The sequence below is a fragment of the Rhinopithecus roxellana genome, chromosome 7, assembly GCF_007565055.1.
Source record: "Rhinopithecus roxellana isolate Shanxi Qingling chromosome 7, ASM756505v1, whole genome shotgun sequence".
NCBI classification, from domain to species: domain Eukaryota; kingdom Metazoa; phylum Chordata; class Mammalia; order Primates; family Cercopithecidae; genus Rhinopithecus; species Rhinopithecus roxellana.
This window is the reverse complement of record NC_044555.1, coordinates 136,656,576-136,669,080: the sequence shown is the minus strand read 5'-3', so window position 1 is coordinate 136,669,080 and position 12,505 is coordinate 136,656,576. Positions and strand designations below refer to the sequence as shown.

The 12,505-nt window shown below is 47.4% G+C and overlaps 1 protein-coding gene across 1 annotated transcript in view; it reads right to left on the bottom strand.

Moving 5' to 3' along the window:
• Positions 1-12,505, bottom strand: part of MAMLD1 (mastermind like domain containing 1) — a 143,727-nt gene that overhangs the window by 46,360 nt on the left and 84,862 nt on the right. The window contains exon 4 of the mRNA XM_030934689.1: positions 5,054-5,128. Within this exon, the coding sequence (XP_030790549.1) occupies positions 5,054-5,128 (75 nt within the window). The remainder of the gene's footprint in view (positions 1-5,053; positions 5,129-12,505) is intronic.

The following is a 12,505-nucleotide window of genomic DNA, read 5'->3' as shown; positions in this document are numbered from 1 at the left end:
TGGAAGGGTTCTGGGAGTCCAATTCCCTTCTTAAAGACAGGGAGGTCTCTGAGACCTAGAGAGTGGCAGGCCTTCCCAGAGTTGCTCAGCCAGAGGGCAACGAAGCCCAGGTCAGATGCTGGGTCCCTCCACCACCACTCAACTGCCTCCAGACCCACTGCCTTCGCCATGTTGGTGGTAGGACACTGCATCGCCCCCACAGAAGGGGCTTGCCAACTTGAGTGAGAGGACTTGCACACTTCTTTGACTTTTCTTTTGAGATGCCCACAACCTGAACAAGGGCACTTCAAGGGACAGCTCTGTCACCAAACTCATCTGAGGTCTGAACACCATGGGTCAGGAAGGAATGGGTTGGAGAGGGGCAGAGCAGGCACAATAAGAGGTCTGAGGCCCATGCAGTCATTCAGTGCCCACTTTCCCAGGAGCCTGACTGGGCACAGCACCCATAGTGTCCCTGAGCTGGCCCATGGAGCAGCTCACTAACTGTTTGGCCCACAGCAGGTGCTCAGTAAATGGCAGTTGAACGAATCAATGGACAATGGAACATAAATGACCCAACACACAGGGAACTCAGCCATTTACTCAATCCATTATGGAGCAACCTACAAACAAGCCACTGTGTCCCAAACTGAAATTGTGTTTCTTCTACATTCTCCCAAAGAATCCAAAGAGATCCAATAGGTTAAAAATAGAAATGTACGAAATAGATCAATCAGGGATGATTGCGTGTGAGTTTGACATAAGGATCCCCCGCAGGGAGTCTGAGCTGGCAACAGTCAGTCCCAATGTGCTGTTCATGATGTCTCGAACTGCAAGACAGTTGTAACAATGGTGAAGCAATGCAGAGCCAGGCAGGCCAAGGAGGGGTTGGGGGTTGGGGAAAGGAGGGGAGGGCAGGGGCTGTGAGGGGCAATGGTCTGGCATCCCTGCCAGGTGAGCCTCTGAAATTTGCTGGCAGCTTCTATGGGCTCTCAGAGCTTTCACTTAATTGTTGGTCACCCTTAACCTCTGGGAGTAAGGTGCAGGGATGGAGGAGGCAGGGCATGACCACCAGACACTAAAGGTACCAGCTGGGGCCACTGGCAAAGGAAAGGAGGCTGCACCTCTCCTACATGAGAGCCTGTGTACACACACCTTTTCCAGCACCCATCAACTGTATCCCAAGCAAATGGTCCCTGATCAATTCCAATTCTAGAAACCAACTGACTACTCAATAACAAAGTAGATCCCAGCAGGCCGCCACTGCTGGAGCGGATGTCACTTTTGCTATGCCAAGTCTGTGGCTGGACAGCTGCTAGCATGTACACTCACTGAATGTTTCATGAGGATGCCTAATAAAGGGGGCAGGCTCACCTGGCTTTTCTCAGGGGTGGGGTTGAGGTTGCCGACTGAGGCTGCTGTTTTGGCAGAGTGGCAGGCTGCAAGCCTTTTCTGAGCTTTCATTTTTCAATGGACTTCAATGAGACTCCACTTTGTCAGAGGCCATGCAGCTCCATGTTTTGGATTTCATGGAATGAGCTTTCAACGGTGAGCCTGAAGTACCCTGGCTGAGCAGCAAGAACACCAGCCAACCCTAAACAAGGCCGAGGACAGGCGGCTGTGTTTACACAGAAGTGCTCAGCCTTGCTGTAATAGCATCTGCTTTCACCAGACATCAGTGAGGCGTGGAAATCTATTATCCAGTTAATTTTGCCCCTAGATAAAGGCTTGCTTTCGTGTCTCCTCTTCCGCAGTCCCATGATCTGTTACTCATCTCAACTGCGAGAAGTTGGCTGGACTTTCCCCTGTGCCTAGTGCCACACTCGTGCCTTCACTGGGTCACCTGTGCCTGTGGCTGATGCCGCTGAGGTTTTGCCTGCCCGGACTGGGTGTTTCTGACTAAATCCCACAGCCACCATTTTAGATCAAGGGCAGGAGATAGCTCACTGCTCCGGAATGACCTCCCCTCCCAGCATCCAGGTTGGGGGCGGATGGTCCCCAACCAAGCTCCCAGCCCTTTCTAAATGAATCTCCCTGCTTCACCTATGTGCTTTTTTCCAGTCTCTGTGGTCTTGATGACAGCAGGGTATTAGTCCTAGCTATGCCACAGCTCCTACTTCCTTCAGGCCTCTCCCTGTGACAATCAGTAGACACTGGCAGGATTTCTACAGAGCATATCTCAAGCTTCTCTTCTTATAGAAAACAGTATGGGATATGATTTGTTTTCAGACAATTAGTTAAGGGATAAGGACACTGGACCCCAGATGTCCCCACTCCCAGCTAGAGCCCTCATAGGCCCTATCTTTGGTGGCAAGGAAGGGGGAGGGAGTGAGTGACAGTGCCCTGGCATCTTTTAGAAACGAATTCCTTTCTCTCCATACATAAATGCCTGCAGAGTCCCATTTCAGAATCCGGCAGACAAAGCCGCCAATGTGATCCCCATGACCTTATCAACATTCATTAAAATGCATTTCAAGGCATGTGATGGCCTCCCCCCCCCCTAAATAATGAGAAAACAAAGGTTTCCCTTCTGACAGAGACAAGTTCAGCTCTGAAGTCAACATTATTTCTGGTTCTGTCTGAACAATGACATACGGCAACTCTTCCCTTTCTATATTTCTAGTCCAGAATGACAAAAAAAGGGGAAAAATTTCTTAGAGAAGGTAGAGATGATAAGAATACAGTCCATGTTCATAAAAGGAGCATAAACAGAGTAAAGAATATAACTTATCCAAAGAAGTCTGGCAGGCTGTTATAAATGCTTAATTTTGAACAATGTAGCTGGAGGTTTAACATGGACACCAATAAAAAGGCCAGCAAAGGGTGTGCACTCTTCCTATTGGGCAGGAAGATAAGAGGTCAAAGGTAGCCAGGAAAGAGAAACTCAGGGAGCCTCATTTTCCCTCCAGAGGGCACTGGGCATGTAGGCCCTGGGCAAAATTGTCAAAAAGGTGAAAATCGCCTGTGGCTTATTTAGTCTGCTCTTTCTTCACTAGCACCTCACCAGTTCAGCTCAGGCCAATTTGCTAGTCGGTTTTCCTAGTCTCTTCTCTTACATCCGTACTCCATGAACAACTTTATTCAATATTGTTACATTTTCCCCCTGTGAATTTTGAGGCACCTGATGTTGGCCAACTAAATCAGACTTCAAGCCCTCTGAGGACAAGGATGGTCCCCAGTAGACTATCTCAGAAGAAAGTAATGAAGATGTTGTGGGGCATGATGGAGGTAGCTGTAGAATAGATAAGAAAATAATGTATCAGGAATGGGTTTGAAGAGACAAAGAGATGGGAGGTGGGGAGAAAGAGAGAGAGTGAGAGCAAGGGAGAGAGAAAGAGAATGAATATGTTTGCATTTGCACATGGGATCAGATGAATATCCATGTGTATAGTGTCAATGCCTGTATTTGGGGATGTGTTATTTACATGTTTATTTTTAGCAGAATATTCCAGCAAACTGAAACTGACCTTTCTGTAGAACAAACAGAATTTGAGCATTTCCAAAATTGCAAGACATCAGGCTCTGGAGAATAGCAGGGTGGTTGGGAACGGCAGGGAACCCTGAATGCTAATGCTGATTGGTTTCAAGAGGAGTCAGTTACATCTCAGGAGCAAATCTCTGATAATGGGTGGTTTGGAGCAAGAACCTCAACCTACAAATCGGGGATTTATTGGTGTCCTTGATTCGCCCCTGAGCCAGCACTCGATGCAGGCAGATGCAGGCTGGGGTGGAGGAAGGGGCCCTGGAATGTGCATCGGAAGACTGGTGGTTAAGTCCTAGCTTCTCCATTTGTTGTGTGGCTGAGGGCAAGCCACTCCCCTCCCTGAGGCTCAATTTCTTCTTCTGTAAAATGGGTACTTGGCCTACCATGTGTGCCTCACAGCATCAGTGAAAGGTTCCATTGTACTCACTGAGGAGAGCACTTGGGGAGCAGTAATCACTACTGATGTCATTCTCAAGGCCCTGTGTCCTCGCATTGGGCTTCTGTTGCTTTCTTACAAATAAGGATGCATTCACTAGGATTGGGGGATGGGGTGGAAGTAGGGGGAGGCAAGCAGCTTAGTCCTGACAGCACTGAACTGACAGCCAGCGATGCTGTCTTGGTGGCTGAACCTGGAAACTCCTGCCTCCTGCTGCTTGCCACCACCTGCCACTCTGAAGGCTGCCACAGTCGTCAGCCTTCAGCCACCCTGACCTGAGGGCTGGGGCTTCAACAGGCTTCTACCAGAACTATCTGAGCAGCAGCCCGGCATGGCTGGAAGAGCGCTGACAAAGGCAGAGATGAGCAGACCTGGGTGGGCAGTGTTCTAGAACTACTTTCGCCTTTTCTGTAGTGTAAGCATGCTAGTTGGAAGAACTGACAGCTCTAAGGATGATCCTCAACCTATAGATATATATGAATTTAATGAGCTCAGAATTTGTATTGTACCATCTCCTGAGAAGAATCAAAGTATTCTGCCATTGAACAAGCATTTGTTGAGAGCTAGCCTCTAACTCCTAGACTGTCAGAACTGCTGGGCCCTTCAAGACAGGCTGCTCCCACTCACTCATGTTAAGCCTGGTGAGGCCTGTAGTCTGTTTTCACAGGAAGAAACCCTCACCCAGTCTTCTCCAAACCCATTCCCAGGTTCTGTCATTAGTGGGATAGAGATGATTACTGTGGGGAGAAGAGAAACATCTGGATGGATTTGGTGAGGCTGACCTATAGAGGAAGCAGGTGCTGCCTGAGGGAGCTGTAATAGAAGCTGAAGGTCAAAGGAGAGGGCCCTGTCCCAATCCAGATGACCCCGTTTCTGCTGGACCCAGGTTCACAAGCTTAATCTGTATTTTGCCTGAATTTGGCTAACAAGCCCAAAATCACACAGGCAAAGGGAGAAGTGGAGGCAGAACCGAGGTTGGAGGCCAATAGGGCCACAGGGCAGAGGTCATTTAAGCCCAACCTTCTCACTTCTCCCTGGACTTTGCCTCTAAAGGACCTTGTGGTGTGACCTCTTGCAGGTCCCTTCCACACTCGGGTCCTCAGTTTCCCCACTGTAAAGTGAACGGGTCCCAGCTTTGGTAAGCTTATGCTTACCTGGTGCTTTCTTCCTGGGCTGCTCTTGTAGAGAAAAGATAGATCTTCTTCCTCCATCCACGAGGGCTTCTTTCCCTGGGGGTGAGAGTAGGCTGAGGAGAGCTACTTGCACACACTCTTAAAGAAAGTATTACCTGCACCAGCTCAGTGAGAGGCACAGATCAGACTGTTACTTGAATCAAATTATGAGCCTCCCCAAATACATCCATGACATTTAAATAGGGAATTACTTGAACACAGACTGTGGGGTCCGGGGTGGGGTGCGGGAGACTAGCAATGTGAATCCTGAGAGTAGCAGGTCTGCACTTGTTGGATCAAGAAAGGTGGCCTAAAATTCTGGTCAAATGAGCTGTGCTTATTGACATATTCTATTAGAGAGTACTACCAAGTCACCAGTCACCAGAAAGGCTGCCAGCTCTCCAACCACCTCGAGGCAACTATCCTGAATGGGGCCTTAACAAGCCTAAGAGAGGGTTGATTTGGTTCCCAGGCCAGTATTTGTTCTGCTGTATGTCAGTCATATGGGACCCAAACCAACCCTCTCCTAGGTGCCTCACCAGTCACTGCAGGGATCCCAATTTCAAGTTTGGTTTTTTTATGGTCAAAGTCCAGCATAGACTAAAGGAAGGGGTGGTGATGATTGTGTTAAAAGAGAACTCCAAACCAGTTTAACTCTTGGACACACATCCTATCTCACCATGGTGCTTCCAACCTTCTAGAGATCATGGACTCCTATTTTCCGATGACAAAGCCCCCCACAGCAGTGCTGCCTGGCCATCAGGGAGTGCCTCTGTAACTGAGGCTGAGATCCCACTTTCAGTCCTCTAGCTGTGGCCCAACCCTTCCCCAACCACCAGGTCTGGCCTGTCCTAGGCTCTTAGGTACGGCTGCATTGTGAAATGATGTTCATCTAGTGCACTACCTCATAGTTAAAATAAATCTGTTTAAGCCACTGAGGGTGGTTCCTAGTGCCAACTCCAAGAACAGGAAGCTTCCCTTTCTTGGGAGGAGGGGCAGATGATAAGGTGGATGATCCAGGTCAATGGGAGCAGGGCAACCACAGTAAGTACTGGACCACAAAACAAAGACTCCATGTGTGGCTTCCATTGAGTCCCTCTCCAATTGGTTTGGCCTTCTCTCTCCCATGCAGCACTTCAGCAAGGGGGCTGGCTGAAGGCTATGAATTGTGTGGAGCCTCCTCATTGCAGTCTCCAACCATCTGATGCTGGGAAAATGTCACCAGGATGCAGCCATGCCATGTGGCCAATGAACCGAGAGAATACTCCTTTTCTACAATGCTCTAAAGAGGCAGAATAATTCAGAGGTGAGAAAGGAAATACTCCACCAGGGACCCGGGCAGTTCCTACAAAAGCCAGACTTTCCTTCACCTAGGGAGTGACAAGACCAGTGGAAAACACTCTCAAGCAGTAACCCCCAAATGCTCTGCAAGCCGGTGGGGTCCAGATACCGCACAGGCAAGTGGGCTGTCAAATCCCATCATCATGATGTAAATATCTCTAGGCTGCCCTGGACTGTGCCTGACCCTCTCCTCAGCTTTCCACACCTCCACCTAGAGCCCATGCACAGAAGGACCACCCAGGAATGCTGCAAGTGTAGACTCACCTCCAGGGCCACCCAGGGAGAAGGAGGGCAGCCACGCTGGTGGCTCCAGGCCCATTTGGGGGGTGGTACCCTCACACCACAAAGCCCAAACTGAGGCCCCAGATTTGGCTGATGAGGACATATTGGACAGGGGGCACTTATGCTCTTCCCCATTGCCACCTGGTCTCTGGCTACCTGAACATGGCTACCTGTAGATCCTCTCACAGGTGCCACCATCTTGGCTGAGTCTCCTGATGCCAGGTCCCTGAGGCAGTGGTGGGCTTCTTGCTAATGCTGATGGGATTAGGAATGGGATAGGTGGGGAGGGCCCTGGACTGGGCCCTGATGAGCCAAGTGGGTTTTTAGAGGGGCTACTGGTGCATTTTAGGGACAGGACACCTGGCAGAGCCAAGTTTGGGCAATAAGGAGCCACTGCTAATCTGAGAGCTAGAAATAATCAGGTTCTGGGTCATTACTAATTAGGGTAGTTTGGGCTGTGTGGAAATCACGTACTATATGGGGTAGCCACAGCTCTCCCTCCAGATAATATCTAAGACTTCTGATTGGGACTGTGTGAATGCAGTAGCAATATCTCTTCTTACAGCCAGGCCCTGCTAGTCCTGCCTCCATGCCCTTGCTGGCTCCCCTTATGGTCTGACCCATGCCAGGCTGCTGTAGTATGTTCCTTCTGCACTAGCGCTCCTTGGGACCTGCCTCTCCACCGTCCCTCAGACCTTAAAGAACTATACAAACCCAAGGGGCTCTTCCGAAGAGAATTGATATGACTTGAGGTAATTCCACTTCTGGAAGCAGTCACTCCATTTTCTGCCTCACTCTTTCAGTACTTCACAGAGCAGGATGACCCAGGTGCCCTTATGGTGAGGATCTTTGCTCAGGGGAGTGTGACTCTCATCAGGGTGGCCCAGATAAACCCAGTGGTTTTGTGTTTTGGAGTGGGAGTGCCTTCCCAAGAGAAGGACATGGGATTGCACATGGAAGCCTGTTTCTGGGTTCCAAGCCTGTTGGATTGGCCCCATCAGATGAGTGGCAACCTTGCCTGTGGGCACTCTGACCAGGGCACACAATTCTTTGCCCAAAACTACTGGAATCACAAGACACAAATGACTATTGTGGTACTAAGCACTTTGTATGCATTCACATAGTTATCTTTACAACTCTATGAGAAAGATATTCCCATTATCATCCTCATCTTAGAAATGAAGAACAGAGTTGTCTGTAGTTTAGAGGTTTATCAGGGAATCATCTCCAAATTGGTAGGGGCTGGAACTTGAGTGTGAGTGACTAGAGAGAACAAGGAGCAAAGATTAGAGTCTTGCCTGCCTGTCTTCCTTCCTTCCTTCCTCCCTCCCTCTTTTCCTTCCTTATTCCCATCTTTCTCCTTTCTTCCCTTTCTCCATTTCCTTTTGTTTTAGTAAGGGAGATCTGATTTATAAGTAGACTTCAAGAATGACTTTGGAATACTTACTAAGTGACAGGCACAGTGCCAAACACATTTTAGGCTTTACCTTAATGCTCCCAGTGACTCAAGGAAGTTAGTACTAATATGATCACCCCCACCCTCATTGTACAGATGAGGGTGCCCAGTTGAAGAGAGGGAGTGTCACTTGCTTAAGGGCATGTGGCTGGCTAAAAAGTGGTAGAACCAGGGAGTGAACTTGGGTTTGTCAGCCTCCAGAGCCCTGTCCTCAAGCAGAAGTGGGGCTTGGAGGAAATGGGCCAAGATGGCATTCAGATGATAGGGAAATGGTTGAAGGAGGGCTAGAGCTAGAGAAAGAGAGAGAGAGACTATACCAACTTCCTCTACAAGCAGGGGAAATAACAAGAACAACCAGTTACCAAGCCCCTGCTTCAGCCCTTTTAACTACATCAATTCCTTTCATCTTCAGCGTAACCTTATGAGGTTAGAAATCGGGGTACTGAGATGAAAAGGCCTTTGGTCCAGGGCCTCCTGGGGAACACACAGTGACAGACTGCCAGGAAGGGGCAGTCAGGAGACACACCTGCTGGACCCACGCAGCCTCCCCCTCCTTTCCTGGCATGATAAAAACCGACCCCATTTGGATTGCAGTGGCAAGGTCAGGAAACAAGGTGACAGTCCTCGTCATTGCCAGGACACCAACTAGAGTAGTTTAAATGGGGGAAATAGAAAAATAGTCGCTACGAGAACATTTAAGATCTGCCCTTATGGTAAATTTCAAATATGCAGTACAGTATTATTAAATATAGCCACAGTGCTGTACATTCGATTGTCCAAATTTATGCATCCTATAACTGAGAATTTGTACCCACTGACTGACATCTCCCCATTTCACACCCCACACCCTGCAACTCTCAGTAACCACCCTTCTACTGTTTCTATGATTTTAAAAAAGTTCTATGAGTTCAGAAACAAACAGAACTAGATGAAGTTATGGATGGATGCACTGAGTAACTTGATTGTGGTAATCATTTCACAATATATATGTATATCAAATCATCACATTGTCCACCTTAAATATTACACATTTTTAATCTGTCAGTTATACCTCAGTAGAGCTGGAAAGAATAAAGAGGAAAAAAAAAAAAACAGTTGCTGGTTAATCAGAGCTTTCTTCCCTGTAGTAAGGTGTTTGGGTCTCTAGTTTTGGGACTGAAGCTTATATAATCTGGAGTCCTCTTATGAAACATAATGTAAAATTAAAAAAAAAAATTAGGTACTGGGCCTTAGAAGGCTTGAGGGATGAACTTTGAAGCTTAGGCCAGAGGTGACCTTACCTCTCTCTGTGCTCCAACAGTAGGCTAAATAAAATGGCAAGAAGCTTCAGACCATGCAGAAAATTTCCCTGCTTGAGAAATTCAACTGCTGTGTAGGTGGGAGAAGATTCCAGAGACACCTGATAAGTTCAGAACATTCTAGAGGGGCATCCTGTCTATTATCTCTTCCTGCTAGGACACACCAAAGAGAGATGCTGCTATCAATGGCCACATTTAAAACAATTTATGTCCAGAACATGCCTCCGTAGCTCAGCAGAGGGGTCACATGCTTACTGAATAAGCACACTTTAGCTCCTGAGTGCCAACTTTTAGCCTGCAGAGATATCGACCCCACTTCGTAGATTTAGAGCCAGGCTGGTGAGCTCTGATGCCACAAGAATCTTGGCATCAGAGCAGCTGAGGCTTGGAGGGAATGTGGGATAAGGAGTCAGTTTAAAGACTCTTCCCATGGTCTAGGTCCTCTGTTTTTAAATTGAGGTAAAATTGACATAGCATGAAATTAACTTTTTAAAAGCATACAATTCAGTAGCATTTAGGACATTCACAGTGTTGTGCAACTATCACCACTATCTAGTTCCACAACTTTTTCATCATCCCAAATGGAAACCCCCCTCCCCCAGCTCCTGGCAACACATTTATCTACCTTCTGTTTCTATGAATGGGCTTATTATGAATATTTCATATAAATGGGATCATACAATATGTGGCTTTTTGTGCCTGGCTTATTTCACCCAGCATCATGTTTTCTGGGCTCATCCATGTTGTGGCATGCCTCAGCACTCCATTCCTTTTGTGATTCATGAAATTAACTTTCATGTGATTCATGAAATTAACCAAATAATATTCTATTGTGTGGATGTGCCACACTTTGTCAGTCCATTCATCTGATGGACATTTGGGTTGTTTCTGTCTGTCTTTTGGCTATTGTGAATAGTGTTGCTGTGAACATTAGCATACAAGTTTTTGTTGAACACTTGTTTTTGGTTCTTTTGGGTATATACCAAGGAGTAGAATTGCTAGGTCATGGAGTAATTTTATGTTGAACTAACTTTTTGAGGAACCGTCACACTGTTTTTCACAGCCTGGGTCTTCTTGGAAACTTGCATCATTGGAGGCATATGGAAGAGCAGCAGGGAGAGCTGGGACCCAAAGCTGATCTCCAGACTGGCAGAGAAATCTCTGCAGCTTCCTTAGAGAAGCACCTTTCTGTTCCTGCTACTGGTCCACACCACACTGTACCATGACCTTTGCTAGTACCAGAGGTAGATGTAGGCAGCACTTTTCCTATCTCCAGGCCAAATGATGGCTTCCAGAGGCTGAGGGCCAAGGGAAAAAGCATGAACAAATGCAGTGACCAGGGAGTTGGCTTCTGTACCTTCTCAAGGCCAAGTGCCCTTTCCCGCCAAAAACTGCAACCTGAACAGTGCTTGGTAAAGCCCTAATATCCTATGACAGAGTTTGGAGAGACCCACTGGTCACTGCCATTTGAGTTGGCGAGGACGTTGCACTCTCTTCCTGGCTGGGAATGTGCCTTCTAGCATGGACTGCATTTGCCTCGGGCAAAGAACTTTTCTGAAGGCTTTGTCTTCCGTAAGCCTACTCTGCTGCACCCACTCTTCTGCATCCCAGCCCCTCGGGTTCAGCTCTATATCTGGAATCCTGAAAAGGTGAGCCTATCGTATGCTCCCCATCTATTCAGCCATGCGGGAAATCCCTCTAGATCTATCTTTGGGAACAATATGGCCAGAATCAGCAAGAGACTGCCTGTGCAAGGGGTGTGTACCTGGGAGGTTGGTTCTGCATTTTTATACACATACAGGATGCAGCTTCTAGTAGCAAAGACTTTTTAGGGCTGTATGGGGGGTATATCATGTTCGTGCACTCACAGTAGGCTAAAGGGATCCACATAGACTCTCAGGATGTTGCACTTTTCTAGACCTTCAGATCCAAGTCTTGGTGTTACCAACTACAGGCCTTTATAAAATCCCAGGCCCTTTCAGTGGACAGTGTACTTTCTCATTTATCATCCTTTGATTCTAACAATAATCCTAGGAGGTAGGCAGGGCTTTGCTCAGGGTCCTTGTTACACATGGGTAAACTGAGGCGAATGAGTTGCAGGTGGCTTACTAAAAGTCATATAGATAGTGGCAGAGCAGAGTTTGGCACTCAGGGGTCCAGAGTTCAGCCCAGGTAGCAGAACCCCAAGAACCCCAGGCATGTATAGTGGTGGATGTGTGGACACCTCAGCAGTAAGCCAGCCTTCCCTGAATGAACCCAGAGGTAATTCTGGGGTGCTAAAGGAAAGGCAGATCATTTCAGCTCTTCACACTTAGACTGAGGATAAAAAATCACTTTTAGTTTCAACCACAACATTTTGACTTGCCTGTAGGGACCGTTGTATTTGACCCAAGGTTTTCCAAACTATACATCACAGGATAGTGCCAGGTAGCAGTGACCTCAGAGAAGAAATCTCCTATTGTAGTTTTATGATATACATTAGGGTAGCTTGGCTGCTGAGAATTTGCTGATCCTACTGGGCCCTTAATGAGCTCTCAAGTGCCAGGGTACACTGACTGGACCACTACACACTCCTTGCACATTATAGGCTTTGTAGGCAAATGGATAATTTGATCATACAGAAAGAAGAAGAAGAAGAAGAAGAAGAAGAAGAAGAAGAAGAAGAAGAAGAAGAAGAAGAAGAAGAAGAGGAGGAAGGGGAGAAGGAGGAGGAGGAGGGGGAGGAGAAGGAGGAGGAGGAGGGGGAGGAGGAGGAGAAGGAGGAGGAGGAGGAGGAAGAGGAAGAAGAAGAAGACCTTCTGCATGACAAATTCTGATAGAAGAACTTAGCAGTGTAGGGTGATTAGAGGGCTTGAGGTAGGCCCTGAGCCCTCATGGTCTGTTTAAACCTTGTCTCTAATTGATGGTCACCTTGGGTAAGTCATTTTTCCCTCCATGAGCCTGTTTTCTTACCTACAAAATGGGGAAAGTAAAGCCTTCGTAAATTTCTTTTAAGGATTACATGAACTTAGAAATGTAATTAGCATAGCAAGTGGCATAGTGTAGATACCAAATAAA